At 36.3% G+C, this 26,557-nt stretch overlaps 1 protein-coding gene across 1 annotated transcript; it reads left to right on the top strand.

Moving 5' to 3' along the window:
• The first annotated feature begins 1,993 nt into the window (after window positions 1-1,993).
• Window positions 1,994-26,159, top strand: LOC764291 (EF-hand calcium-binding domain-containing protein 6). The gene is made up of 22 exons (XM_001200546.4): window positions 1,994-2,302; window positions 2,755-3,185; window positions 4,458-4,552; window positions 6,926-7,098; window positions 7,991-8,057; window positions 8,767-8,933; window positions 9,416-9,553; window positions 11,485-11,626; window positions 12,640-12,783; window positions 13,643-13,791; window positions 14,427-14,540; window positions 15,229-15,339; window positions 16,081-16,257; window positions 17,572-17,803; window positions 18,324-18,448; window positions 19,447-19,580; window positions 20,287-20,420; window positions 21,244-21,330; window positions 21,737-21,822; window positions 22,394-22,490; window positions 23,238-23,303; window positions 23,956-26,159. The coding sequence occupies exons 2-22, from the start codon at window positions 2,843-2,845 to the stop codon at window positions 24,169-24,171; spliced, it is 2,997 nt and encodes a 998-aa protein (XP_001200546.3). The 5' UTR covers window positions 1,994-2,302; window positions 2,755-2,842; the 3' UTR covers window positions 24,172-26,159.
• Window positions 26,160-26,557: the final 398 nt, after the last annotated feature.

Genomic DNA, 26,557 nt, shown 5'->3' with positions numbered 1-26,557 from the left:
AAAACATTTGACGAAATATATGTAGATATATATTTATAAAGTTATGAATGTCACCCCCTCCAGCGACGCCCAGGTAAGCATAAATTATGTTCATCAACAACAACAACAACAAAATCATACCTGGCTATATAAGGCACCTTTTCCCGTTTTAATCTACTTTTCAAATCCACGTCTTAAATGTCTCGCGGTATTGACCTCTATTCTTATCTGCTGCGGATCGAGGGGTGAGACATAATGACTGCTCCATCCCTATTGCCAAACAACAAAAACAACAAAAACAACAACAACACAACAACCACAACACAACAACTACAATGATGGGAAAGGCCCAAAGCCAAGGGTTATAGGAAGTTCACATTTCTTTTTTCTTTTTTCTTTTTTTTTTCCTTCCAGGCAACAGTTCAGGACGTGCAGCGAAGGAAGCTTAATAATTCGTTCTCAGTTTATATCTTATGCTGTCTCCATTGTTTTGTATCTTTTAAATGCCGAATAAATAATTAATAACAGTATTAATGACAGGGGGCCTAATAATAATATTAATAATTGTAATGACAGCGATGGGGGGGGGGTCAGAAAATAACCGGGAATAGGAAATTTGAAATGGAAGAGGAATAGGAGAAAATAGAGCAAAAGAAAGAAAGTGAGAAAAAGGGAAATGAGGAGAAATTGGAAATGGAGAGGAAGAGCTAGAGAGTCACAAAGAGAGAGAGAGAGAGAGAGAGAGAGAGAGAGGAAGGGGGCAAGGACGGGAAGTAAAAGGAGAGGAAGGGAGAGAGGGGGAAATGGGTGAATAGATGTAGAGGAGAGAGAGAGAGAGAAAGAGAGAGAACCCTTCTATATCTATGCATGTTTGTTCTGTATCCAGCATATTTAATTTATTTTCGATAATGTACTGAACTATGCACATTATAATCTCTCAGGACCTGCTGTTGGGGGGGGGGGGTTAGTGAAGAATACAAATGAAAATTGTATCCAAGTAAAAGTATCAATGTGTTTCGCGACCACTGTCACTTTTTAAGGCCAATAGCATTGTATGGACAGAAAAGGAATACACAGGCACTTTGTTCGTTTGAACAATCTTTTTAAAGATTATAATTATAGAAGCGGTGTATACTTTGGTTCTCCATGGGATGGCGTTGTTCATTTTAATTGTTGAGCATACGGATGCTTTGGCCCGATTAAACAGGGTAGGAAAATGCACGCACTTTTTTAGTTTAGTTTAATTTTGGTTGATTTGTTTGTTTGTTCTTGTTTTTGATATCCCTGGGGATTTATCCCGGGTATTTATCCGGATTACAGTTTCTTCTGTTAAGCTTTTATCATTTAGGAGATGTCGTTCCCATTTATCCCCCCCCCCCCCTTCTTCAATTGAATCCATCACCTCTATGTATAGGATCTTGGTTTCGTATAGGCGAACGGGTCATACACATGCGACACATATAATATGCGGGTTAATATTAGTATGCCTTACGAACCAGGAATATTCCAACTCCCTGATGGAACCATCGCTGGCTGATAGGAAATTAATATTTTCAAACTAATGAAAGTTTTTGATAAATATACCAATTAGTAAAAGAAATGCGCTCTTGCCCCCTTTAGCGGTCGATATTTACGAAATGTCAAGGCGTGGCCATGAAAGTGTGTAGAAAATACCATTTACTCTTTACACACCTCTACCCCACCCCCTTGAACGACATTCACCTGTCGCTGTGTCTAAACATACACGTGCTTATATATACGTCTGGCGTTGCCACTTTGGTTACCAAGTGACAACAAGACTAGTTCATTTTAAAGTAGGGTAAACAATAAACTAATACGGAACTTTATGGCCTGTATCACCATAAGAGTATTGAAATTTTAAATTAAAGGAAATTTAGTGTAAAATTATAATTATTTTGATGTTAAATCTTAATATTATTGAGAATTTATTGAAGGGGTTTTGTAAATTAGATATATTTCTATACTTGATTTCCCTTCAAGGAATGGAAGAGTCCACGCTTCTTCGCGATTTTCTTTGTGGAGGAGGCCGAGCCGCTAAGCTTCGTTTATTGAACGTGCAAGCCCTATGTAAGCGGATTTATGTGTTTTACAGTAAATATTTACCACAGCGGTGAGATATATCGTTAACTTCCAATTATACACACCTCTTATCGTAGATATTTTGTAATGAACGTGGAAGACAAGAATATTTGACAAATAAGGGATAGATCGGGAGATATCGTCAAATAAGAAGGCAAAGGAGAGTATAATTTTAGCGTGATTAGATGTAAAATGTGGTTTTTGTGATACGAATACCTCGGCGCGTCGCGTTTCCGTTTTACACCCTGCCCTAGGCTTTTCTCCAATAAAATTTTACAAACCGACTGGTATTCGGAGTCTAGTCGTCCACATCTTGCCTCGGCGCTCTGCACACCACCAGAACTCTGAAAACGTCACGTAGCGCTAGCTAACTCTCTATATTAGTTGATCTTCCTAGTCGTATCATTAATTTTTATCCATTAATACGCAATACTCTAAGAGCGTGAGGATGCGTGATCAGCTCGCAAAATTTAGCCCAGCGATAACAAAACAATAATATATCGGGAAAACCGTCTTGAACAAGAAGACCCTCGCATCCCCAATTGAAATTGTACATAAGCTTTGGCTTCGCTATTCTTGACGTCGATATAAACAAACTTAGACTTCGGATACAGCATGTTTCGTGTAATTTCTTGCCGAAAAGCCTAGGGCAGGGTGTAAAACGGAAACGCGCGATCGGGTGTGTGGAGCTGGAGCGAAGGAAGATCGCTTGCTTTGATTTGCAAATTTCACGGATATACTGAAGTAAATAAATATTGCAGAAATGGCGACAGGAATAGTGAGCAACCAACGGAATGCCTCTGGTTTCAAGAAACAAAATCTTCCGAACATCGAGCACCCCATGTCTCGACTTGGGGACCGAAAATCAATGAATGTTACTGGATCCAATCGTCCAGATTCCGTGATGAGTCCCCGACCCCGTCAGAACTCCAGCGGGAGAGAGGCGAGGACTCCGCCTCTAGCTCAGGCAGGTCGAGCTTCTGTAGTCGGTCTCCATGCGTGGGATGAGCCAGACCATAATCTACCTCCTTTGCAGAAGGATGGAGGGAAAGAAAATAAACGATCAAAGAAGCAAAAACATTCAAGAATGATGACATGGCCTCCAGGTAATGTTAATGGTAATACATTATTTAAAAAAAGACATTGCATGCTATGAAGTTAACCAACAAATTCTGAATTCCCTGAGTGATTTTTACATGAGGTGAAAGTTAACTTTCAAGCTTGGAATAGAATATAATAATGGCACGATGGCCACTCTAATTTGTTAAGATTGATATAATATGCCCATATTTTGTAAATAACAGTAGTATTTATGTGTAATTAATAATTATATAATTAGTGGGCTGCCCGCTAGATACAAGAGAAGAGATGAATGTTAAAGATTGATTTTAGAATAGAATAAAATGATGATATAAACAAATATATGAGCCCTAATTCACATACACCTAGGTTTGTCAACAAACCTCCTTTGTGAATTTGGCCCAATAATTTAACACTACCTTTGTGAAATTCATATATTTATAAATAATATGACACCGCACCATGAACATTTCATGAATATTCAGATCTCATATAATATACATTGTAGATATAGGCCTAATTGATATTATGATACATTTTGAAAACCATATGCTTCTAATAAAATCACTAACCCCATGTAATTCTAACTGCAATAAAAAGTAAGCATCACAAAATTAACCATATACAGGCAAGCGAAGGTCTACATGAAAGAAAAACAGATATGGCCTTAAAGCCCTTCTGGCTTTTAAAGGTAAAGACCAGTATTGGCAACGCCCCAATTTCAAAAAATGAAATGGAAGCTCTCATTACCAATCATGTGAAAGAATATGTTTTGACTAATACATGATGATAAAAAATTTGCCGGGAAACCGCCTACTAATTCATATATTTGGTAAATTTATTTCTCTCATGGTCTGGTGAGAGAGATAGGGTAGTCCCATATACATCTTTCTGTGTATAGTGCTTGTAACTTTACGAAGAATGGGCCAAATTCCTTATCATTTTGATGGTTCCAGAACCTTGCAGATGCTAGATGCTAGATGATCAACCTTTTCTGATCGATTCCACAACGTTTCTTTCACAATGCAATCGCATGACCATTACTGGTCTTTACCTTTAATAGTAGAGAGAGAGAGAGAGAGAGAGAGAGAGAGAGAGAGAGAGAGATAGAGAAAAAAAAGTATGAGGCATTATCATACAAACGTTATATAAGCGTGAACAATTTTACTTATTGAACCGAACATTTGTGGTTAATTTTCTTCTTTTTTTCCAGTAATAATCATCATCAAGAAAATCAGAAATGTAATTATTAAAAAGGTTGGAATATCAAGTAGTTTTGTTTTGTTTTGTTTCTTTAGCACATGAGCAGGGGCCGGGAGAAAGACGAGCTAAGTCAGCCAAGGTACCGAGCAGTGCTGAATTTCTCACAAAATACTCAAGAAATCCGGATGAGGTTGGTACCCAAAGAACGCCAGAGGGAGAGAGGGGGGGGGGGGGGGGGCAGGGGGAGGGGAACAGTTAAATATATTGCTGCATACATGCTTGACCCCCAAAAAGTGAGAAAATTGAGGTGGGAGATGCATTTCATTTGGGTGTCAAGTAGACTTACAACAAGGAAATGTTTAGTATATTAACACGGATTTAGGTTACCAGTACCCTTTTTTTTCCATCCTTAGTCTGGACTTTGTGCAGTATAGACCTTGTTATCTGTAGGGGTAAATGTTTTGAGAAAAATGAATTGCAAAAAAAAAAGTTTGAATAGGTAGTGATTTTGAACAATAGTTTTTGTTTTCCTAGAGGGGTCACATTCACAGATGTATACAGTAATATATTCTGACGACTGTCGGGGTTAGTTAAGTTACAACATCTGCTTTAGAGGGCAGTGCAGCAGTTTGTCTCATAAAACTGTCATACATGTAAGTCTGAGATCATTGATATGATCCCATGTGTTCATTTTTTATAACATGCGCATTAGTGGGGTGTCACTGAACCGGCCTTTAATATGCACAGCAGTTTCATTTGACTCTTCCCAAGAGCTTTGCAAAAGTTGATGTTCAATTTTTATAAATTGCACTTTGCTCGACCGGGACACTTGAAAATTGTCATTAATTGCTAATGGCTTGATATTACAAGCAGGGATAAATATTAGTTAATTACAGCCAAGTGCTGGAAAACTGCTTGAACGCAAAACATTATATTTGTAGTGGGCTTACTCGATGGAAACTTGTATATTTGATACTACTGCTAAACATGCATGAGTGAGGTCAAAATTGGAGCAACAATTCGTCCTTGTTTTCACGAAGTGACGGTAGTGAGGAAAATCGTAACGCAAAGTGAATGCAATTTTTTTTCACTACCGTCACTTCGTGAAAACAGCGACGAATTATCTCCCAGAAAATATCATGATTAGGTACTTTTCGATTTGCACGTCGACATAGTGGACTGCTACATGTGACGTCCTTTTAAGGCACTAGCAATGCCTTAAAAGGATGTCACACGTAGCAGTCCACTATGTTGATGTGCAAATCAAAAAGTTCCTATTGTCTGCTGAGTGAATGTAATTACATTATGCCCTTGAACAAGAAGGGACCATACAAGGCTACAGTATTGCAATAAAACCATGATAGAAAATCAATAAATGAATTAAAATTCCACATAAATGCAAGAAGTGATATAAAATTGTATGAATTTGCAAGATGTGACAATACAATCCATTTTACGTTTTATGTAAATCTACTGCAAGATATGAAGCAAATTAGATAGATTTTGTCTTACAATTTTGAAAGTGCTAAACAAGACATTAATTTAATCAACAAAGTGTTGCAAAACTTGCAATAAACAAAGAGAAAAGAAAAAAAGCGTCTCTGCTACAGTTGTAGACAAGTGGCCAACAAAATCAAATGCCATTTTATTCTTGAGTATATGCCACCCACTGGACCTTAAGGGGAATTGTCAAGGAGAGACAAAAATCAATAAATGCCAAACAATTAATTGGGTCGTGCTATGCTATTCATATGACAGAACGGTCAATAAAAGCTTTCTTCCCACTTTGAAAAGGGTGGTCATCAAATGCTTTGTGAGCCTTCTGTGCTCTCTGAACGAGGATGAATGGTATTTACACCGGTTACAATATGAGCAGCAGTGAGGACAATTCAGAAGAGGGGCATGCAAATACCCTTTGGCAACATTGCTATGGGAATGCTCACAATGTTTTTCATATTTACAATTGTCCAGTCCTCTAAAGTTTATGGCAACATTTCATTTAAATGTTATCATAATGTGAAAGACGATGTCATTTGAGACATATTTCTGCAAGAATTTTAAAAATAAATGTTTTTGAAAACGTAATGTATCCAATACTTTTTTAAGATGGGCCCAATACAAATTAAAAACAATTGTAAAACTGGAGATTGGACATGTATCTGTATCATGTGTACACAATGTAGCAATGAGAAGTAAAATTCACAAACTTTTTAGAATTTTTTTAGAAAGAAGTTGTTAAAAGCTTTAAACAACAGTTAATGTTAGAAAGAAAGTACATAGCATTTGTTTCATGGACATGGGCATGTTGAAAGTAAATATCTTGCTTTATGAATACCGGTACACCTACAGTTTTAGTGACATTACCAATTCAGCCTATCTGAAGTTCCCATATGTATAGTGACTACAATTCTAAAAATCATAACTTTCTTATTTTTGTCAGATTTATTTCTAACCTTCACAGCCTGCTTCGCTGATCTTTCTGCTTTCTTTTAGAGTTGTTTGTTATTAAGGTTGGATTTCCCTTTAATGATGCAATATCGCTCTTTGATTTCATTTTTCACAGCTGATTCAGGTTCTACGGGTCAAACTTGTCTCAGGTTTCCATGGCCTTCGTCAGATGTTCAAAGGTCATGACCCTCAGGGCAAAGGTCGCGTGTCAAAGAGTGCAATGGGTCAGATTCTCTACCCTCTTATTGGTTACATCACTCATGAAGATGTAGCAAGGCTTTTGCACAGGTAAGACTGATTGAATGACTAAATATGGCAGCCATAAGCTGAATGATATCCAGTTTCCAATAAAATATGATTCTTGGTGCATAGTAAGGCCTAAAATAAAAATTTGTTGTATTGCCCTTTGGGTGCAAAAACATGGGTCGGTCGGTCAGAAAAGTTTGTTTTTTTTAAACTTTTTTTTTGTTGCCCTCTTTGGGCTGATATTTTTCAGTTTTTTAAATCTTTTTTTTCCTTTTTTTTCTGCCCTCTTTGGCTGATATTTCTCAGTTTGTAATGCTTTAATACATGTGTTTCAGCGTCATCATTCCATTCATATCTTTTTCACCTAATAATCCATGGATTGCAATGTTGTTTTGATTGAGATGTTTACGCTAGTAGGATTTTGAAACTAGGGCAGAAGATGAGTGAGAATTTGGGAATGATTTGATTTTATGCATTTATATCCCATTTATTCCAACAAACAAAATACATATTTTTTTATTCATTAATAATAAACGAATCTAAAAAAACGGTTTTAAATGCCGACCGTAGATTTTCAGATTTTTGGGTCGGTCGCAAAGGGAAATACAACAAGTTTTTATTTTAGGCCTAATGTTGGAATAATTTTTACATATCAAGATTACCTGCAGTTGAAAGACCGTACAACATCAAGGCTTTTCAGTGAAATCTTGAGAATGTGCTTGTACATGTATAATTGCATCTATGTTATATACAGTTTCTAAAACATAACTTCTTTTTAAGTTATGGGTTGTGGTTAATTTGAATGTATATTTGATATGATGTTTCTGCAACAATATGAGTGTTAATATACCGTGCTCTGCAAGATACATTTCCCCCTTTCTGATGGCTTTAATTGCTCAACAGTTATATAATCAATACTTCTTTTCTTGTACAGACTTGGGCTGGAGAGAGATGACACTCTTACATTTGATGATTTTATTGCATGCTTTAGAGATACAGAGGTAAGTTCATTTTTCTTTTTTTTTTATATTAACTTGAATTAAAGAATACTGAAGATTCTTTTTGTGCATGTAATATGAGATACAGTTTTGGGCAGGACATACCGTTACACACAGTCACACACACGTAAACATCATGTCCTAACAGTCTAATACAGTTTCAACTGAATTCTCTATTTGATTTTGTCTTGTTGAGCCAGAAGGGTATTAACTCTGTGAGTACAGTGTATATGGGTTAACGTCCTTCTGGCTCCAAGCAAACAGACAGATTACAAGAGTGTATACAATGTATGAACATGTATAGTTTGGAAGATAACAAATTTCTTTTCAAAGAATACACACTGTAACTCCCATGGTGTATTCACAGTTCCTTGTTCTTGTACTCTCTCTCTCAGCTTAGAGTCAGAAGGGAATAAGTCTATGTCATTTCACAAAGTTGATAATAATAATATTCTCACTCTTATATAGCGTTTAATAAATCAATCATGTCTCTTAAGTACTTTACATAAATATCATTACCCTGGTCTTTGGATTCTGGCTTGCCCGCACACATTGTATGCACATTCTTCACTTCCTAGGGAGCATTCTAGCCAGGTGACATTTTACAGATGCTCACAATGCTGAGCAAACTACCTGGGTGGAGAGTGGCAAATGTAGATGTATTGCATCCATGTAGCATTAACAAAACTTCTGCAATTGTGTTTGATATCAGGTTGTTCAGCGGGAGTGGTTGAGTCCCGTTGCAAAAAAGAGGGTGGCGGCCGAGAGGCGTAAGTTACACCCGGAGGAACACCTCAGAGATAAAGACCGGGCTCTTCCTCATCAGAAATGTACCGCAGTATACGGCAATGCATTGCTGAAAGAGAAATGCAAGCACAGGTAATAATGAAATGGCTTTAAAGATAGACGTGGGCTGCATTATCTCCAAGTCCCATGAGGTACATGTATTACTCTGATATCATGTCAGGTAATGACAGGTCAATCACATTTTCGTCTAATAGTCTTTACAACTTGTATTCCTTTTGTTCTTGAAAAGAGTGGCAGTAAAGCTTATAATGCTCTGCATGAAGTCTGATGCACTAAACATATCATATTTGTTGTTTTAAACCGTATTGAAGTATCAGCCTCATGGGCTCTCTATGTATTCAATATTATTTGTCATTGACATTTCCTTAGAACTCTTAAGCTATTTACATATTTTGCATCTTGAAATTACTATTAGTTCTTGAAAGTACTGTGGCCAAAATGTAATGCATTTTTACCACATCTTGATATCTTTAAATGTACATTCTATATTTATGCTTTGTAAATGAAGTTGTGTGTATGAATCCTTACTTTTGTATTCTCTTTTATTTCTCCAGTGATTTTGACATTAGGAAGTACCTTGCACCATCCTGCTTTGAACCAGGAGGAACAGTTCTTGGTCTTCAGCTCCAAGAATGTTTGGCTCTCTTAGGAGGGCATCTTGATGATGAGGAGATGACAAAATTATGGTCTAGGTTCGTTCTTTTATTCGTTTATTCATTTCATTTTCATAAAAAACACAGCAAATGCAAATAAACATACAAGTATATATACATACAAAGAATGTTCAGTTTATACAATAACTTCAAATGAAATAGGAGCACAAAGGAAAACCCATGGTGGCCTTGTTTAAAAAAGTTCCCCTGAATATTATAATTTATATTAATGAGTATATATTAGTTAAAGATATCACAAAATACAGCGATAAACACAATATAAAGACAAAAAACTACAAAAACATGTATGAAATAATTAAAAATTGGAGGGGTCAAAAAGGTATGGAAGGTAAATTCAATGGTAATCAGAATATAAGGTCAGTTTCTGACTTGATTTAAAGCGGGACTGCACTACTTAGATAGATATTCTTTTTGACATTACACTCTACTCTGTGTCATGCAACCCTCATGTGGTTTGTCATGGTATTCAGTTGCTGTCATTTTAACTCCAAATCTTCTTTGCCATCACCTTTTTAAGTCAGTAATGCATTATAAAGGTACTATGTCCCATTTGCAGACCCCAAAAATGGAAAAGTTAATTTCCAACTGCATTTGAAAGATAATACTAATTTAGAACTTCCCTAAAAAAGGTGGGGCTTGAAAATGTCTTCAAGTGGGAAAATAACGACTATTAGTGTCAAATCTACTTTAGGGCTATAGAGCCCAAAAGTAATAGTCTTGATTTTCAGACAATTGTACCGAATGGTCATACGTTTAATGCTGCGCAAAGATTCAATCAGTTTAATCTTGGTCATCACAAGAAGTGGGTTATTGATGTAGACAAATGCTCATGTACCCTTTACAACTCTTTTCATGTTTGTTATTACCAAAGAAGAAAAAAAGCCAGTCAGTCACTCAATAGTGTCTGACAGTGAAGTCTAGCAAGTAAATGGGTTTCCTTGCATAATTTGAATATGAGGACACTGCTAACGTTAACATTTTTCACAGATAGGACATACATGACATATTCATAATTCCTGCAAAGTTCTACAGAATTTGAGGTTGGCTGCAAAAGGGACATAGTACCTTTAAAGCCTATCTGCACTAGTTTGGCCAGGAGGGATTAGACCTCCCTGTGTGGTCACTGGCAGGTGGTTATCTCATCAAATCAGCTCTCTGTTTATTAACATAAGGAAAAGCGGACCATGGGGGAATCAACACGTACCTCTAGACATTGTTGGCTGTATAGCTAGAGGGCGCAAGTAGCTACAAGTAGTGCAGTCCCGCTTTAAATTTAAATGGACAGCTATAACTTTTGTTGGACAGATTGTCTCTCCTTAATTTGTTCAGTGCTGTCGGTTGCAAACCCTGAATGTGTTAATGTACTGGTGGCAGCGGTGGGCTATGAACCCACGCTATCGGGAAAAGACTAGTTAATTACTTTACCCCTTCTCAACCATCACATTATAGTTTTATATGTGAACTTTTAACTGAATATGCTTAGTCTTCAATTAACGAAATGGGCATGAAATACATTTCTTTCTGATAAACCTCACCATGGAAGTAACTGTCGTTTCTTGGGGATAATATAGACCTTCTAAAACATATCAGTAGATTTCTTGTCAATAATGATCCCTTTTTGCATTTCATTTTCAGAGGGTCTTCTCTCCCATTTCATTTCTAATATGTTTTTATGTTCCATGAATATTGTAGTTCCCAACTGAGATATTTTAAAGATATATTATAATAATGTGATTGTAATATGTACAGCGCCACGAGCGTCGGAGCCTGGCGGATACCGGCGGTACATAAATATCCATATCATTATTATTATATATATTTTTTTTAAACTATTTTGCTTAATTTTTTTTAGAGGGGGGGGGGGGGGGGGGGGCTTTATTTTCATTCACTTTATCATTCGTTTAAATAATACCAATTATACTAATTTGGATATTGTCTCTTTTTCTTAGGTATGACATTGAGAATACAGGAGCCTTAGATAGTGCATGGTTCTTCATACAACTTGGATTAGATGGCAATGGTCGCTATAACCCACGAGCTAGAACAGCGCCTCCATCTAGACGGCAGAAGTACTCTCAGTTGCCTTCAACAGTGAGTTTTATTTGTAAAAATGCTTCCCAGCTTAATCCATACTGACAAAGTAAAGAACAATATACAGTCAAACCTGTCTATAGCGGCCGCCCAAGGAAAACACAAAAAGTGGTCTTTGTAGACAGGTTCCTTTAGTACATGTTACAATAAACCATTTCAAGGGAAACAAAAAATGTGGTCTTTGTAAGCAGGTGGTCACTAAAGCAGGTTTGACTGAATTTGATTGGATTACAAGTCATTTGATTGCATTTTGTCAGTAATCGCACCTCTGAATATCAAACTAGTCCACAATATGTGACAGTATGTGGTTTTAAGAAAAGCTATGTCCAGTTTGGGGATTGTGTTTGATCTAACTTTTTATATATAATGTCCCACATAATTTAAGTTTAAAATAGTTTCTTCAGTGTTCTGTCAATAATCTTAAAAGGAGATGGTCATCAGTTTCAATGTGCAATAGGTCATAATTTGCTGACACCAGACTTAGTGGATATACCATTAAAGACACTCAGTAGTTAGCTCTCCAATAAGAGGTGCTGTCAATCACCATAATTAGAACCTTACGTAACGTTGTTTTCCACCCATTCCCCCACATGGTAAAGTCATTATCTCACTTTTCCTTCACCCGGAGATCTCCGAGAGACGAGGGGGTATTTCTCGATTTGCCTACGGGTTGGCTGTGTGCAGACCTAATATCTGTACACACGTTAATGATTTTTATCCACCAAGTCTGGTGTCAGCGAATTATGGCCTTCTGCACATGGAAACTGATGAGTGACTCCCCTTCAATGGGTGTACAAGTCTCGCACACAGCAAACCATATGGGTCAATTGATGGAAATGCAGAGCATTGCATAAGGCCTGCTGGTCGTAAAACTGAAGGCTAATCCTGGTGATTGACAACACCTGTTATTGGATAAACACCCGAATGGTGTCAAATTTCCCATGCGAGCCCACTACTATGCGTCTTTAAACCTCATACTTACATCAACTTTTTGTTCTTTTTTTCCTTTGCAGCCAAGGATCCAAGAGGAAGAAGAGTTGGACTTTCCTGAATCTCCAAGGATCCCAACACCGCCCTCTAATGGCAGACAATCGAACAGTCGAATGGGTCCTGCAAGAGCACTGTCAGCTGATGTCGTCAGTTTCATCATAAGAAAAGTAGGTCTAATTTGTATTTTCGATTCCAGCAGTGATTTTGTCTTTGGTTTTTAAATGTCAGTAGTAACATATAGTAACATGGACCACTACATCAGGATTCTCCCTACTCTTATAGGAATTGCGAAGTGTGTTCTTATCGTGCAAAGGTAGTGATTCTCCCCTACACGAGGACTCCATTTAAAGTTTTGTCTAAGGAACTGAGTGTTTTCCACTGTAATGTACCCTGCATTTAGAAATGGAAGGGGCACGTTAGTCATTAGCAGACAATGCAGGCTTCAGTCATCTGCCTTGGTTTCAGACCCACCATCTTTGGTTCGACCAGCAGACACTTCACGGTGAGACAACTTGCCTTTTCGGACACGCTCTTTTATGAGCCGATCATACAGCACACCTGTCAATGTATTGTAGATTGAAGAAAAAAATCATCATATATGTATCTTCATTAAAGGGATCTGGTAACTTTGTCTCAGATTTTGAAACAAAATCCTGGATTTAGTTCTACTGCAATGATAATTGAAAACCTTTAGGTCAGTCAGGAACCCATGGCTTTCACAAGCCGATCGCCTGTCTGATTATCAAGATATTTATGATTGGAAATCGAAACCAAATTTTGCGTTTGCCAAACGGTTCTCATAACACTACACTCTATTGGGGAAAACGAGTATGGTAAAACCGGTCACTCAAAGATTTTTTACTTTTTTGAGGCACTTCTTGATCATTTTGAAGCGCAATTTTTTTAGGGCTTCAATATTACACCATATCACAGACACTGGTAGCACGTAGGGCCATGCATCTCAGATTTAACATTGTTAAACGATGCCTTTAATAAAATTCTTTCTTTTCTTTTTCTTTTTTTCAGCTGGAGCAACCTTTCAACAACTTAATGGCTTCATTCCAGATGGCAGATAACACAGGGAATGGTCTCCTTGGTATAGAACAGTTCAAGAAGGTTCTTTGTGACTATGGGATTAAGATGCAGTATGTGGATGCAGAGATGATGATGGAAAGGTACAATACATTCTAGATTTCATTGATGTATTTTAGTAGTGGTAGTAGTGGTGGTGGTGGTGGTGGTGGTGGTGGCGATGGTGGTGACGGTGGTGGTGGTGGTTGTGATGGTGGTGGTGGTGGTGGTGGTGGTGGTGGTGGTGGTGGTGGTGATAGTGATAGTGATAGTGATAGTAGTAGTAGTAGTAGTAGTAGTAGTAGTAGTAGTAGTAGTAGTAGTAGTAGTAGCAGTAGCAGTAGCAAGCACAGGTAGCAGTGGTAGCAGCAGCAGTAGTATCATCAGCAACAGAGATGGATGATAGATGTACGTGCAGCAGTAGTCATTTGTGAGAGCAGATTTATAGCATAAACTAAATAATGAAATGAAGATACTTCTATCAATTCCAAGCAGTCATGAAGTTACTAATTACTCAAACTTTTAACCTTTGAATGCGAGGTTCACTTTCAGGGGGTAGAAACAAATACAAAGTGCCTGAAATGAATTGTACAAGCATTGATGTAAAGCACGTGTTGACAAAAGAAATGCCTTATGCTTTAATCACTGTTTCAGTATATACCTGTTCAGGCTGTTTGCAATAAATACCCAATAAATATGTATTCGTGATGATTGCAATAATTTCTTATTTTATCTGTAGATGTGGATTGAGGAGAAAAGATGGTCGAGTGATGTACAGGGACTTTCTTCTGAAGTATATGATGAGATCAGCTAATGGTATTGCTCATAGGATTATCATGGACTCTAGTCACAAGTGAGTATACATTATTAAAAGAAGAACTTGAGATAGAAAACTTTCTCAGATCACGATGAGTAAAGAACAAGAGGCATTTGCAGAGTGAACCCCCTCTCAGCTATTGGTAATCACACAATGATGATGAATGCAAATCAAACAAGAATTTCATTTTCAGTCTCTTTATTTCTCCTTTGAAATCAGTAATTGTGTATCACTTTTTCAATCTAGATGCGTTGTTAGGTGGTTTAAAACTTGACTTGGGAACCCCAGTAATGCTTTTTGACAGCATCTGCCATTCTTTATCCATGTTTAGTACATTGTAAGTGGCTTCCTGGTAAGAATATTCCTTGAAATGCACTGTATAATTATTAATATTGTTGGTGTAATTTCGAAAGATTTTTAAAAAAGCGATCATAAAATGGATCTTTGGTAGTAATGTAATGTAACAGTCAAACCTGCTTTAGTGACCACCTGTATAGAAAGACCACCTGTCCACAAAGATCACATTTTTTGTTTTCATTGAATATGACTTCTTATTGAAACATGTACATGTACTTAAGGAACCTGTACATAAAGACCACCTGTCTATAAAGACCACTTTTCTTGTCTCCTTTGGGGAGTCTTTATAGACAGGTTCCGCTGTATATTAATTATACAAGACATACCTATTTAGTAAATGTTATTCTTGCCATTATTTAAATTCCAGGTTCAATACTCGACTGAACACCCCTCAGGGTTATCTGTGTGTGGATGAAGCAGAGGCCAAGCTGGTAGAACTCATCCATAAAGACTTCCTCAGTCTGCTAGGAATGTTCAAGTAAGTATCCGTCCCTCGGATAGGATGTTAAATGGAGGCCCCATGTAGTGGAGAGTCACCACCTTTGCACGTTAAGAACGCACTGCACTATTTGTATAGGGGGAAACCCTGGTGTATTGGTCCACCTGCACACCCCAGTATAGTACAACAATACTCTGTTAGATGGAAGAAAAAGTACTTATCAATCGTTCTTTCATTCCTTATTCAGCTGATCGAATCTCATTGAATGTTTAACCCTTCCTGTGGATTTTGCTCCAGATTCAATTCTACTTTTATTGTTCACTTTAATTTTGGGCCTGATTATTTTGCCCAAATCTGAAACAGGCACTTAAATTTAAATTATTATTATTGAGAATATAGAGCACTATTTCCATGAATGATATGATATGTAAACTTAGGGAATCAAGGGATGTTATATCAGTGGCATATCAGGGACGTAATAATAATAATAGTACTACTCAGTTCTTTTATTAGAAAATCCACTTAGAAGTACGTCTTTATGCCTTTGCTATGATAATGGTAAAGATGTTATTATTTTATGTGACTGCAAATAAAGAAAGTACAAGCTATCATTTGACTTAAGACTAATGTCAATTTTTGAGGGACTTCATAGTTTAAGAAGATTTTTTTATCAATGGGCAATAGCCCATCAACTTAGATTTACTTATTTTTTACCTCGGACCTCTCCATTATGTTTACAACTGACGCATCACATCACACATTTTGTTCTTGCTTTTTTAGATCCCTTGATGTTTACAATCTAGGACTTCTCACCCAGCGAGATTTCAAAGACACCGTAGAGAAGGTGTTCAACATTCGCATGAGCAAAGACCAGTTCAATGAGATCCTCTATGAGTACGGCCAGGAAGACGGACTGGTTCAGTACTCACAATTCCTGACTGTCTTCAACAGGAGGAGGTATGTAAAAAAAATCGTCACCATGCAGGGCCCTGTTTCATAAAACTTGATATCAATAACAAGTTACAAGCTACTGTTAAAAGCTACTGAAATCAAGGCATCTGATTGGAGCAAATTTGTCATAGAAATTTAGCATTTGTTATAGATAACAAGTTTTATGAAACAGGCCTCGATCAGATACTAAATCACTTGTTCACACAACTCAAATTTCTTTTGAAAAAGGAATTATCAACTTCAGTGTGCGGGTAAGCCTGAATCCGATGACCGGGGTAATAATATATCTGTAAAGCGCTTAGGCACATCGTTGGATCGGTTTATTGAGCGCTATATAAAAAAACAGATTATTATTATTATTATTAATAAGCCATTCAGGGCATGAACAGATAATGTTGATTTGTGAAGAATTATTTTGAAATCCACCAATACAGATCCCAGCCTATTAGTGGATACATGTTCATGAAAGTTATGTAATATTTAGTTAAATATGCACAAACAGTACATTCATTGGTATACAGGGGGAAATTGTCGGTTCAGAGCCAGAAGTGCATTACCCCTGTATCAAAGGATACAAGTTCATGCCCTACTGGCTCCAAACAGACAAAACATTCTTTACAAGAGGGGTAACAAAGCCATTTGTGGAGCATAAATCAATGCACTTCAGGAGTATTATCATGGACAGAGAGGAATATATTTGTGTTCAAATTATCAGGGGATATTTAGGGGTGATTGTGTAATTCTGTATAATGCTATGAATTGTTGTTATAGAGCCAGAAGGCTCATAAAATTGTATGCAGAGTTTACACCCTTCTGGATCCAAAGAGACAATGCATGTACGTAAGAGCATGCTTATCTCTAGCGATGCACAATGAAAAGGTCGCACAATGAAAGACCATCAAGTCTGATTTTTTTTTTTTTTTTTTTTGTTGTATTTTTGTCACTTGATGTATGTATTCCATTTTATTTTATAATGTACATTATTCTGTGTTTGCATATTTTTTTAATGAAATGTGGAAGTTATAAATTAAATTAAATTAAACACATATTGGTGGCAGCAGTGGGATGTGAACCCATGATAAAAATGAGTGATCTATTGTTACTTAAAGCTTATCTGTACTAGTTTATAGGAGGGATGAGACCACACAGCGTGGTCACTGACAGGTGGCTATCTCATCAACTCAGCTCTCAATTAACATAAGAAAAAGAGGATCATGGGGGACCAATGGTCACCGATTAGGCATTGTTTTCTATATAGAGGGAGCGTGTAGCTACAAGTAGGACAGTGTGGCTTTAAATGTTTCCTTTATTCTTTCCCAGGTTTATACCATTTCAAACCCAGCCCAAAGTCCAGAACAATCAGCACGAGACCAGTCCACCCGACATCTATAGGGTCCAGGAATCACCCGATGGAGAGGACCAGGAGGACGAGATGGGGGCGTGGCTTGCTCAATCAGCAGCCAATCAGGAGGAAGCTATGGAGACATCCAGGCCTGTGATTGGTGGAGGGAAAACTAAGAAAATGGAGGGCAGATATAAACCTGTGTCTGAGGTAAATATCAGTTTTAAATACACCATTAAATTGTATTACTCCTATTGATATTTTTTAGCCTTAGCCTTATTCATAGTTTGACACTTAGTAATTGCACAACTTCAAAGTCAGCTGATAAATGAGATCCCATCACATGTCTTGTAAGCATTGCAAAATTATCGCAGATGAATATCATCACAATCAATTAGCATTTCATTTGAATACCATTTGAGTTTGTAATATGAATCTTCATGTTTGAAGAGGGATATTCCCCTCACAACCTGTAAGCTTGCCAATCTGAAAAATTCTTTTTCTCTGTTACATTCCTGGGCATTTTGTACATTTGAGTTTTATTTTAGATATTATTGAAATGTTTGTTTATGACAATGCTACCCATTACAAGATGTAAAATAAAAAAGGAACTGTAATTTATTATGTAATGTGAAAAGCCATGCCATTAAATTTTTACGATATCCTTCAGTATTTGTTTTTTTGTTGCAAGATGAAGAATAAAATATATTTGTAATCAATTGTGCTACAGATAGCAGCAGAGGTGGAGATCCAGCTGAAGAAGAAAGGGTACACGGTTCAAGACTCTTACAACAGACTTGATCCCAAGTACACCGGTCGACTGTCAAAGACACAATTTTATAAATGGCTTTCAGAGTAAGTCAAGAATGTACCGCAACTAGGCCTTTATAAAATGATGTTGTATTGCCCTTTGAGACCGACCCCCAAATCTTGTAAATCTACGGTCTGCTTTTCAAAAAAGTTTTTATTTTTTTACCGATTTTTAGTGAAAAAAATATGAAAGCATTTCAAAACTGAGAAATATCAGCCCAAAGAGGGAGAAAGAAAAGTTAAGAAAAAATGTTTTGGCACCTTAAGGGCAATACAACGTCTTTTTTTTAGGCCTTATAGATCAATCATATTTTATCATCATGGCCACTGCTAAAACTGCTAAAACTAGTTTCTAAAACAAACTTCACAGACTTGTAGGATGATTTTCACATTGAACTTTTGTTTCTGAGTAATGACGTAGTAGTAATAATGTATAATTTGTGGAGGTGCTCTGGTCTAATGGATACAACACCGCACTGTGGATCACATGGTTAGTGGTTCGAGTCTCCCCTCAGCACTAATGTCCTTTGGCAAGACATTAATCCGTTTGCCACACTCCACCCAAGTTAGGTCAATGGGTACCTGGCAGGAAGAAATTTCTTCACATACTTGAGCGCCACAATGGCAGCAATGCTAAAGCCAGGGTACTAATTGTGGAGCGCTAAGAGTGCCAAGTCAGACAGAAATGAGCATTATACAAGAACGCACTATTATCATTTATTATCATTATTACTACACATATAAACTAATGAGTAATAATGTATTTGTTTCTGTAAATATTACAAACATCAATACATTCAGATCATATTAGGCCTACACAGTAAAATATCATAAAATTGTTTTTCATCACGCTAGTGGAAAATAGACAATCAAAGTAAAAATTTGTATAACAGGTATGGCTCAGGATGTCTCATGCAAGACCTAACAGATAAACATACGCTTATACCGATATCATACATACGGTAAAAACAGAGAGATAGTTTTGAGTAGCTCATCAATGTTCTCCCAATAACACGATCCATTTGATTTTGTTCTCTATACAGTATGGGAATAGCTCTTCACCCTTCTGAGCTCCAGGAGCTATGGAAAGCCATGGATATCGCTCGGGATGGACTCGTCCATTATGCTGAGCTGTTTGATTTCTTCCTGCATAGAACAAAGAGACAACCAATTGCAGGTAACTTTTTTATCTTCTATATTTACACCCCAAAAATGCAGTATGTGGTGGTATTTCATAGTGCTATTTTTGAGAGATTTGATGACATGTATTTGTGCATTCACAAAGTGAGGCTTTCGGTCACATTACAACTGTTATAATCTTCTGACTATGAGTATTGCCTATATCAGAAGATCGATTTGTTGAATATGTGCTTACTTTAACAAATTAACTGCCATGGGGTGAAATATAATATATGATAATTTAATAACGTTGACTTACATGTACCAATATGGGTTATCTTCCTCTCTTTACTATAGTTTCCTTCAATAATATAATAAAAAGTATTGTCAAGATACAATTGTAACCATCCCACTGATTACCAGTTCTTAGCTATGCATATCCACTGTATTAACTGTGAGTCTTGGTGCTGTCTGCATCATAGAGACCATGCAATATTCTTTATTATAAATTTTTGATTAATGAAGTGATTGGTCAACATAGCATCATGTGACCAAACATAAAATTGCTATGATGTTTCCAATAAGAAAGATGTGCTACACTGTGACGCCATCCATGATACAGTGCACTATACCACTATACCCCTTGGCGCTCCGCCTGCCCTGGCGCGCCTTGGGGTAATATCAGGATGTAACGTCCCCGAGAGCCGGTAGAGAAACAGCGATGCCTCTCATAGCAGTCAATATCTCTTCACTATCTCCCTCAGATAAGGAAGCATCTCTAAGAAGAGCTAAGGCCGGTAACCAACCTCCTCCAGTCAGGAATAGCTCTGAGATGAAGGAGATGATGGAACTCTACAAGATACCGGTCTCAACAGTGGTAGAGAAAATCAGACCAGATGTAAGTGGAAATTTAAAAAAAATTAATTAAAAAAAATAATTAATTAAAAAAGAAAAAGTATTTATTGAAACAACTCTCATACATAATAATAATAATAATAATACAAAATAATAATAATAACATTTTGGTATAGACATAGAATATAAAATAAGATATAGTTTAATATAGTTAATAGTAATAAATTATTGCTAAATTCTATAAGTATTGCATCATATGAAAGGATGTATGGATGATGTAGAAGTGTTGTGGTCGAGTGGATACGTCACTGTACTGGGTATCACAAGGTCTGCGGTTCAAGTCCATTTATTTTTTATGTACCGAAAATTTTCAAAGAATTCTTGCCTTATCCTTTTCCAACTGCGGCACTAATGTCCTTTGGCAAGACATTAGTCTACATTTGCCACTCTCAACCCAGGTGATTCAAAAGGGTACCTGGCAGGAATTTATTCAGTGAAATGCTAGGACGAAATGACGGCAGCCATGCTAAAGCTGTGGTGATAATTGTTGAGCGCCGGGATTTGTCAAGTCAGACAGACATGAGCGCTATACAAGAACCCACTATTATTATTATTAATAATGTTTGTATTATAGGCTTTACATACTGCTAACATGGTCTTATGAAACAATTCGGCCCTACCACGATTGGGATTATATTCCTGTAGTAGCAAGAAGAAGAGGATTAAATAAATGGAAAAGACATTGATGGGTGGGGGAGGGAAGAGAATTCAAATAACACTATTAGGAAAAGAAGAATTGACCATACTTTGTCATGAAAGAGCGTGAATTGATGGTTGAGCTTTTTCTATGAATTTTTTTTAACCAGGTTGTCAGTAACTGGAATGGTCTAAAGGAAAGACTGAAATCACTGGATCCACAGGGCTATGCCACAATCTCCACTCCAGATTTTCAGGTAACAGAGAAATGTTCATCTACATGTATCACATGGAGATGATAAAGGCATTAGTTATTGAATAGCTGAATTCTATAATGTTTTGACAAATAAAAACAAATTGCATATGAAGCACAGACAAAAGGGGTTAGTTGCCTGAGGGGGGGGGGGGTAATGGAGGGATGCCTATAGTTTTGCAGGGATACCACTGTATCATTATTAGTATTACCATCACAATAGGGATGAATGGATGAGAAAGGAAAAGAAAGAAAGAGGAAGGAAAAGAAGAGGAAATAAATAGTAGTAACAGTTGATACCTTTAAATTTCTGTCAGTACTTTTACCATTATTTCCTGCACTCATTTTCTAATGTTTAATCAGAAAAACTATTGAACACTGTTTTTTTTCTTTTCAAATTTGATTTGCAGAGACTGGCACAAAGGTTTCAGTTCCGGTTAACACCCAGAGAGCTTGAGAGATTAACTATGAGTTTTGATCATCACCAAACTGGAAAGTAAGCATTCATTATGAGATATGACAGTCCTTTCCTCTGGTTACATTTAGTTGAATTATTAATTCATGTTGATCTAAACATTTCTGAAGCATTAAATTTGAGATTTGCCAAATTTCAGCATCGTGAATCGAGATTCATTAATTTTACAGTTTGAAACTTTCATGTTTGCATGTGTTGCCATGTTTTTGTGGTTTTATAGTAAACTATGTTAATATATCAGAAAAGCATATTATGAAGTTCTAAGTTGAATAACTTAAAAGAGCAGCATGTCTTTCTTGCTGTTTATGTCCTATCTGCATGCAAAAATAACGAACATGTCAGTTTTAGACACTTTCCTTAATTGTTTTTAACTTGACTACAGTAATATATTTGTATTATTTATTGTTTTCTTGGTTATTTCCTATTTGTAAACATACATTCTGAAAGTTTTCATGAATTTATTATTTATCTTTCATTTCAGCTTCAATTACATAGACTTTTTGAGTCTTTTTACTATTTTCTTGGTTATTTCCTATTCGTAAACATACATTTTCTGGATGTTTTCATGAATTTCTTTATCTTTCCATTTCAGTTTCCATTACATAGACTTTCTGCGTCTGTTTTCTGAGAGCAAGAAGCCAGCACAGCATGGGGGACAGGCATACCATAGAAACTTCCATAAGATAACAGTAAGTTCATCTAGTTGTGTATTTGGTTCTAGGACACCTACCCCTTGGACATCCACCCTCCGGATAACCACCCCCAGTCAACTAACCCCTAGGACAACTACCCCGGGACAACTACCCCCTAGGACGACTACCCCCTACGACAACTACCATCCGGACAACTATCATCCGGACAACTACCCCCGGACGACTACCCCCTAGGACGACTACCCCCTACGACAACTACCCCCAGACAACTAACCCCTACGACAACCATCCTCTAGGATACCTGGGCAAAGGCATGGGGAAATCAAGTTTTGGGGGATAAAAAGGGAAATTAATGGGATTAAACTATGTAAAGCAATTGATAAATAGTGAGGACATGACGCGACATAGTGATAACCAAATTGGCAATTTGTGTAGTGATTTCTATTGGTTCATAGTTTTACATACTTTTTCAAAAATTCCTAACTTTTGTATTAGTTATCTGATTTTGCTCAAATTTTGTTTGATTGGTTTGTCTGATTTTTCTGCTTCTATTGAAAGTAAGTTATTTTTGGAGTGGACTTGTACTTAAACATAATGAGTACAATCATATGTCACTGAAAACATTCTGACAGGTCTGTAAAAGAGAATATGTTATCTGTGGAATTCCTTCTTCATAAATGAAATAAAACATTTATTTGAATTTGCTCAGAAAGGTTTCTTTCCAGTATCTCTTTAAATCACGTTTCCTAATAATTAATCTCCTCTGTCCCACCTCTTTTTCAGCACCAGACATCGAAGGGTCCAGAAGAAGTGACAGTGACAGAGACATTTGATAAGATTGGCAGAAAGGTAATAGAAATAATCAATAATTTTGTTTAATTGTGCAGTAACCTTGAAAGATTGATGACAATAATTATGGCTTTCAAATGTTCTTATTCTCCTCTTGTAAGTATAAAAAGGTAAATTTGAAAGTGAGAAAATACCCTTACAATTTTTTAATAATAATAATAATAATAATAGCTCGTTCTTATATAGTGCTTTTCAGGATAGTCCTCATTGTTCTTGTACTTTCATTAAAGTCGCATTTTGAGAGAGCAAATGCGACTGTACATAATTTGTTTTTTAAATGTTAAGCGTAATGGAAATGGGATTCTGCATGCATTGTAGTTTATTTGGTAAAGTAATATATTAACTTTGAAATGTCGCAACGCATATGTTGTTCCATTAGTCAATAGAGACAGGCATGTACAAACTTTAATGATATTGAACAAATATATAAAGCATTGGTCTACGTGACTACTTCATAAAAATTAACGTACAAGTTGCTAAAGTTAATGATATTTATTTAATAGGAGAGTTTTGAGAGCCTCTTAAAAATATTATCTAATTAACGAGACATTGTAAGTTTGTAAATTCATCCCGTATAAAAGCATGATTACACAAAATACTTATGTAGCATACATGACTAAATTGTCTGTCTTGTCTTCTTAAATGCTTCTAGATCCTTGGTGATTGGCGTAGCATACGACGTGCTTTCAAGAAAGCCGACCTCAACGGGGACGGTCACCTGAGCATACCGGAGTTCAGACGTATCCTTGCCAACATGAAGGTCAACATCGCAGAGGAAGACTTCTACCACATCGTCAGTGAGGTGGATGAAAACATGGATGGGAATATATCGTACGAAGAGTTTCTTGCGCAGCTTATGCCGAGATGAAACTGCCTTTATATAATGTAGGAACTGATCAAAGAGTGAGAGGTAACAGTGCTTCCTTGTTTAAAGCATGTCTGCACTAGTTTGACCAGGAGGGATACGTCCCTGCGTGGTCACTGACAGGTGGTTATCTCATCAAATCAGCTCTCAATTAACATAAGAAAAAGGGATTATGGGGGACCAACAGGTACCTCTTAGGCGTTGTGTGCCTATATAGAGGGCGCAAGTAGTGCAGACAGGCTTTAAAGCAGAATGCCTGATTTTGAGGAATATCCCGAGGTTAGCGCATATAAAATAAATTTGTTTAAATACATGTTTTTGTAAGACAGTACGGTAATTGGTCATGAATGAGTAAGATTTTAAGAATATCTGTAATCAATTTCATAAATTGCTACCTTTCATTTTTAGCGAGAGATATCTTGAGTGTCATAACAAACCTACATTATGAGGGTTTATTGTTGATTATGTCGGAGGAAGGTAATCCTGGTAGCTGTCAGAATCATGTGTAAAAATCAGAAGATACTGAGTGACAATCAAATAGCTTCATTTTCATCATGAGTATATTTTCTTTGAAAGAGAGAGAGTTTGGGCTTTGTTTTGGTGAATGGATATACCCAATGTTGATGTATTTATTTGTATGGGATTTGTGAACTTAATATAGTAAGCCAATTTCATGTAAATTCAAAAGCAGCTTATTTTTATACTACAGATTTTTTATTCTTGTGAGGCGATGTTTTTTTTTAGTATGGTAAAGTATTTTAGTCGTCTTAGCCTAAATCTGTCACATGTAATATGCTGGGTTTTTTTCTTCAAAGGAACACCTCTTGGTAATCAGTAAGTGTCCATTTGCTATCAGGGTTTTAGCAAGCCTGATTAAGGTATACACCAGAAATAGGCTACCAGTAGCTATCTACTGAATTAGGACAAGACCAGTTTCGATTGGGCAGATGTGTTCCTATGTAAACAAGATTGTTAAAATATGCACCATATGTTTTCAAGGCCAAAAATTGTAAGGAAGAAATGAAAGCTTTACGAAATGAGAATCATGCATGCTGCAAATTCATTCTTTTTAAATTTTTATATGATAAATACAGATTTTTGTTATTAATTGTTGTTATAGATATATATTAATGACTGGCAAAGTGGTTAATGTCACAATGAGAAAGAGAGAGAAAGAGAACTGGAATATAATATTTATAAATCGAAAGAGAAATAGTGGGACTTTAAATCGTATATTAAAAGATAAGAATGGGTTAGGAGGAATGATTTACACTACGTTCAAGTGTCTCACTTTGTTACAGATAGTATGATCAAACAACTATGTATTTTTACTTCGAGATCAGTCTCATCAAATATCATAATATTATATAATTATTTATTGTACAGTTGTATATTAAATATAATGAATTGATCGTCCATTCTTATGAATTTCATACAGTTATTTAATTAAATTTTTAATTTTATTTGTACAAAATTAACAAATAATGGTAGGGAGTCCTTTCTATTCAAGATAATTCACATCTTTATAAAAGAATACATGTGTATATTCCATGATATATCTGATAATTGACTATTCTGAAATAGCCTGGCTGAAGAACAAATTGTGATCAAAAAATTATAATTTATCATAATTTATGTAATTGTCAAGAGCATGAGAGAGAGAGCAACATAGTTTCACCATTTCGTGGGGAAATACTATCATTGGAATATATTCCTTCAGTAATATATTTAATGTATATTACTGCAAAGTGATGTAAATGAAAAACTTCACCAAAAATTGTATTGTTTTTGTAGGATATTTTTTTAGCCTTTGTACACAGAGAATTGTATTTGTATATATGTTGCCGTTTTGTGGTGAGGTCTTAGATTATACTGATTTCATTTTTGTCCATGAAACTATATATATATATATAAAAGTACTTATCATCTCATTTGTATATATTTCATATGGTAAGTAAATATTAAAAGTCCATATTTCCATGAATCACTATACAGTTTGTTTCAAATTATTTGCTTTTTGTAGAAATGTGTCCTCAATGTAGTTAACCCTAAAAGTAAATTAAGTTATAATAATAATAATACTCCGTTTTTATGTAACACTAATTACAATCACTAAGCGCTTTCAAACTTGGAGATTATTACCCCGGCTTTAGCTGTGCTGCCATTGCGGCGCTCTAGCATTTCAAAGAATTAATTCCTACCAGGTACCCGTTTACATCACCTGGGTTGGGTGTGGCAAATGTAGATCAATGTCTTGCCAAAGGACATAAGTGCCGCAGTGGGTCTTGAACCGCGGACCTTATGATCGACAGTCTGATGATTTAACCACTTGACCATGGCATGATTTCTCCATAGTATTTTTCCACATGTATCATGTAAATACACTTTC

Source organism: Strongylocentrotus purpuratus, unplaced genomic scaffold (assembly GCF_000002235.5).
Source record: "Strongylocentrotus purpuratus isolate Spur 01 unplaced genomic scaffold, Spur_5.0 spur5_contig_844, whole genome shotgun sequence".
NCBI lineage: Eukaryota > Metazoa > Echinodermata > Echinoidea > Camarodonta > Strongylocentrotidae > Strongylocentrotus > Strongylocentrotus purpuratus.
The sequence above is the reverse complement of the archived record's forward strand: the minus strand, read 5'-3'. Positions and strand labels throughout refer to the sequence as shown.